Below are 4473 nucleotides of genomic sequence, written 5' to 3' on the forward strand. Positions count from 1 at the left end.
AAAAAAAAAAAAAAAAGATACGTTCATCTGTTTTCAGTTTGTCTGTCTTGTATTAGTAGCTTTCCTCAGGAATCTGGTGACCTTCACTGCCTATTCATGGTTAGGAATGGGGCTGTAAGATGCTGGCGGGAGCTCTGCATGTGGGCAGGGCCTTTATTGTGGGGTGAGTTAGGGTGCCCATGATGCTGGGGACCTGACATCACTGTATTTAAAGCGTTTTCTCACAGGCTACTCAGATTCCCCAGAGCAGGTACTTTCTATCTGTCGCCTGGAAGTTATAATTCTGGCCACCAGGCTTTCAGGAGCCATGCAGGGGAAGAAAGATGAGTATCTCAACAGTTTATTAGTAAATACTAACTTATTCCCCTTATTTCCCATATAGTACCCCAGTCTCTCAACTCTGCTTGGTGTTGCCTAAACCAGAGGCCTTTCATTTACTTTCTTCAGGAAATAAGACCCTAGCTTTCTGGTTTTGGTGATGGGGAGGGGAGGGGATGTTGGCAGTTCAGCTCAGCCGTGTGGAGTGAGGTAGGGAATCTGAGCTCTAATCGTGGTTTAAACTGACTTTGAACCAGTCCACCTGTTTTTAGCTTCGTTCTCATCTCCATTTATGAGGTACTTAGCGCCACCGATTCTTTTGAAGGGTCCTGTGTAGAAATTGGGTTGGTCTCAGGCTTAGTGGCTCAGGGTCCTTTCCTGGACGGCCAAGTGATATCCCACTCAGCAGGTCCCATCACCGTCTCCATCCATTCTTGGGCTTTGGGCTAAGACCAAGTGTGGTGCATTACAGTTTCCAAAGTGGTGTTAATTTCCTCTGTTTAGTTTCCTTTCTCCTTGAATGGTTCTGCATTTTAAAATTATCTGTAATGTCACAGTAGTGGGATATCAAAAGGAAGCAGTCCAGTGAGTGTGCTCAGTGCCATGTTCAGTTGAAAGTCCTGGGAGTCTGTCTTTAACAAACCCCGTTTGACAGGACAGAGAGGCTGGTTGGTAGGATTTGCGTTGTCCTCCTAGTTATAATGAAAAATGAATGAAAGAACTTTTTGATATCGAGGTGATTTCTTTGTTCTTCCAGGACTTTCCATTTCTTTTGAACGTCCTTCTCAAAGTCGTAGAACGCCCAAGTCTGTCAGCAAAGCTGTGTCTCAGAGCAGGGGTGCGGTGAGCCTCCTGGGACAAACTGCATCATCAGAGCGTCCCAGTCCCCAGAGTACCAAAAATGAACACGATGATAAGAAGACTTTGTTTGCAAATATTCCTGACAGCGGGTATTTCTTTAACATGTTACTGAGAGTTTAACCGAGGCTAATATTAAATGCCATTTCAGATTGTTAAGCTGGTAAATCTCACATACCTGGCATACATTTTTAAATAAAGTTCACAATATTGCTATGACATAGGCAATACTTCTTCTTTGTAAATGAGGAAACTGGAGTTTAAGATTTCAGGTTGGGAGCCAGGTGCAGTGACGCACGCCTGTAGTCCCAGCTACTTGGGAGGTGGAGGCGGGAGGATCACTTGAGCCCAGGAGTTTGAGGTTGCTGTGAGTTATGATACCACAGCACTCTACCCAGGGTGACAGAGTGAGACTCTGACTCAAAAAGAAAAGAAAAACCAACTTAAGATGTTTGTTTTAATAAAATACAAGCTAGAAACATCAGGATTCATGTACATTGTGATGTAGCTAACAAGTCAGTGTAGTCAACTCCAGCTGCATGATGAATGAGTTGTTGCTTCTATCTCCAGTAGTCAGCTTCTTCTTGACCTTTCCCTGGTATGGTGCTCTGGATTTGGCTTAAAGTCTCGCTAGCCAGGCGTGGTGGCTCCTGCCTGCAATCCTAGCACTCTGGGAGGTGGATCGCCTGAGCTCACCAGTTCGAGATCAGCCTGAGCCAGAGTGAGATCTCATCTCTGAAAATAGCCAGACATTGTGGCAGGCACTATAGTCCCAGCCACTGGGGAGGCTGAGGCAAAAGAATAGCTCAAGTCCAAGAGTTTGAGGTTGTTGTGAGCTGTGACACCACGGCACTCTGAGGGCGACAAAATAAGACTCTGTCTCAAAAAATAAATAGTCTTGCTGGTGGGGCCTCTTTAGCCTGACTGACCAGCACAATAAGAGATTGTGAGCTTTCTGGGGAAGAATGCATTTAGTTTGTGAGGCCATCTTGTGGCAGCTGTCCCCAAACCAATCGATCTGCCTTAAGTTGTCAGATCTAGACACAAGAAAATAAGGAAAAAGGAAAAAAGGAGCAATACAAAGGAAAAAGTGGGGGAGGGGGACAAAACCAGTCTTAGTCCAGGCTCATCTTTGACCCATTGCTAAACTAATTCCTAAACAATATGTTTAATGATCTGGGTCTAAAGCTGCTGTTTTTGGTCTTTTTCAGGATCAGCACAGGAGAAGATGCTCAATGTCCTGGATCACAAGATTTAATGGAAATGAAACCCGTGAGTCCCACTCAGGGCAGTAGACAGTCATGTGCCGTGTGTCCCTCTCGTCACATGTGTAGTTCTCCATAGCGACCTCCGGAGTTTCCACTGGAGACCTAGAGGGGCAGCTCTTACTTCTCTGGGCGTTGGGTTGTTTGGAGCCTTGTTCTTCAGCTCACATCAGGATGAATGTGAACTAGTGAAATACAGCAGAGAGAAGCAGGCTCTGGCCCCCGTTTTTGTCTATCAAGTTGATTGTAATGTAGCCGTGCACATGTATTTACCTGTCGTATCTGGCTGTGTTTACAATGTGACTGTGGAGCTGTAGTTACGACAGAGACCCTCCAGCTCATAAACCTGAAGTATTTAGTATTTAGAAGTTCATCAAACTTCAGTATGAGCAAGTTTCATATTGAAACTTGTTCTCAGTCATGCTATTTCTGTGTTACCTGCACTTGTCAGTTAAGAAGGAAAGCAGTAGGATTTAGAATGTTCTGTAGGCGGTTCAGAATGTCGCCTATTTTTCTTATATTTAATGGCAATAAGACCTTTTTATTTATTCTAAATAATTAAGTTGACAATTAACTGTAATGTGATTTTGACTGCCAGGATGCAAATAAGGTACACTTTGAGAGGGATTATTTATCCAGTGAAAGAACGAGTTTGCCCCTTCTTGCTGGTGGAGGAACAGATAATATTAATATTAACAAAGAAGAAGAAATTTCAGATGTTGTGGTGGGAATGGAGTTAAATTCTTCACTTACATCACACAATGTTTTGATGAGTAGCCCTGAAAAAATAAACCATCACAGAATATCATCTCTTTTTTCTTCTTCTTCTTCTTTTTTTTTTTCCATTCACAGACTATCCTCTCACAAGAAGAGGAAACTAAACTTCCTCAGTCAGGTGAGATCTTCTAAATATATTTAAATGAGTCTTTGTTAAAGAAATGAACTGGGATTAAGTAAGGCACAGGTTATCATAAATGTAGTTTTAGAGCTCCAGTGGTGTAATTAAATGGTTACCACACGGTACTTACATGAATACCAGTTTCTAACGATGGAGGTTGAAAGATTGGACACTCGGTAAACACCCAATAAAAAATTTTGTGTTGTAGTACTCCATTCTTCACCCTAAACCTTGAGGGAGAGCTAATAAAAATCAACAGCAGATACTAATTCATATTTGCTGTAAGGAGCATTTTACATCAGACCTAACTATGCTGTCCATCATTGTGAGTGAAGACTCTGAATTAGAAAATATTTTTAACATATAATGCAAAATTTTTTTTTTTTTTTCAAAATGTCCTGTGCCAAGACCTACCTACTGTACTGTGATGATTCTGTAACAGGAAATGGCTCTTACATTTTCATTATCATATGTGCCAGTTTCACCTGCTTTTGTCCCTGCTATTCTGTAACGCCAGTCTGTCTGAGAACTAAAGTAAAGCAAGATGTGTTAACCACATACTCAGGGTCCTCTAGCTGTTCTTTGTCAGCATCTTTTGGGTACCTTTAATAGTATAAGCATGAGTTTTTTGTTTTGTTTTGTTTTTTATTTTCTCTATACAAATACGTGTGTTTATTTGGTTTCTACTTTTTGCTTTCACAAAATTAAAAAAGCTTAAAATTTAGTAACAATAACAATGGTCAAGATAAGGACTAGAAAAAACCTTGTAAAGAACAAACGAAGATAAATACATTCAGAAAAGAAATCAGACGATTGCTAAAATCAAATATTGAGCAATAATAATAATGCAAAAAAAGAAACATTCACATTGTCAGTTAAGAGTATGTCTATCATAGAATGCTTTGACTCTGAGGTTCAGTATGGAGTCATCAGTTAACTTTTAATCTTTTTTCCCAAAGTCTCAAAAAATAGACAACTAATATTTATAAATAAAAATAAAAGATAATTTCAAAAAAAGATCATGCCAAATCTTATAGACAATAGAAAAAGAAGAAAGACTTCAAAATCCTTCTACTTCATCTGGATACACCTGATATTAAAATTGGAAAAAATATGTTATAAAGGGAAATTACA

At 40.3% G+C, this 4473-nt stretch overlaps 1 protein-coding gene across 1 annotated transcript in view; it reads left to right on the forward strand.

Annotated features, from left to right (window-relative positions):
• DLGAP5 (DLG associated protein 5) overlaps positions 1-4473 on the forward strand; it is a 53900-nt gene that overhangs the window by 44054 nt on the left and 5373 nt on the right. The window contains exons 15-18 of the mRNA XM_012806547.2: positions 1076-1268; positions 2388-2448; positions 3040-3248; positions 3296-3336. Coding sequence (XP_012662001.1) covers positions 1076-1268; positions 2388-2448; positions 3040-3248; positions 3296-3336 — 504 coding nt within the window. The remainder of the gene's footprint in view (positions 1-1075; positions 1269-2387; positions 2449-3039; positions 3249-3295; positions 3337-4473) is intronic.

Source organism: Otolemur garnettii, unplaced genomic scaffold (genome assembly GCF_000181295.1).
Source record: "Otolemur garnettii isolate 467f Iridium unplaced genomic scaffold, OtoGar3 scaffold00054, whole genome shotgun sequence".
NCBI lineage: Eukaryota > Metazoa > Chordata > Mammalia > Primates > Galagidae > Otolemur > Otolemur garnettii.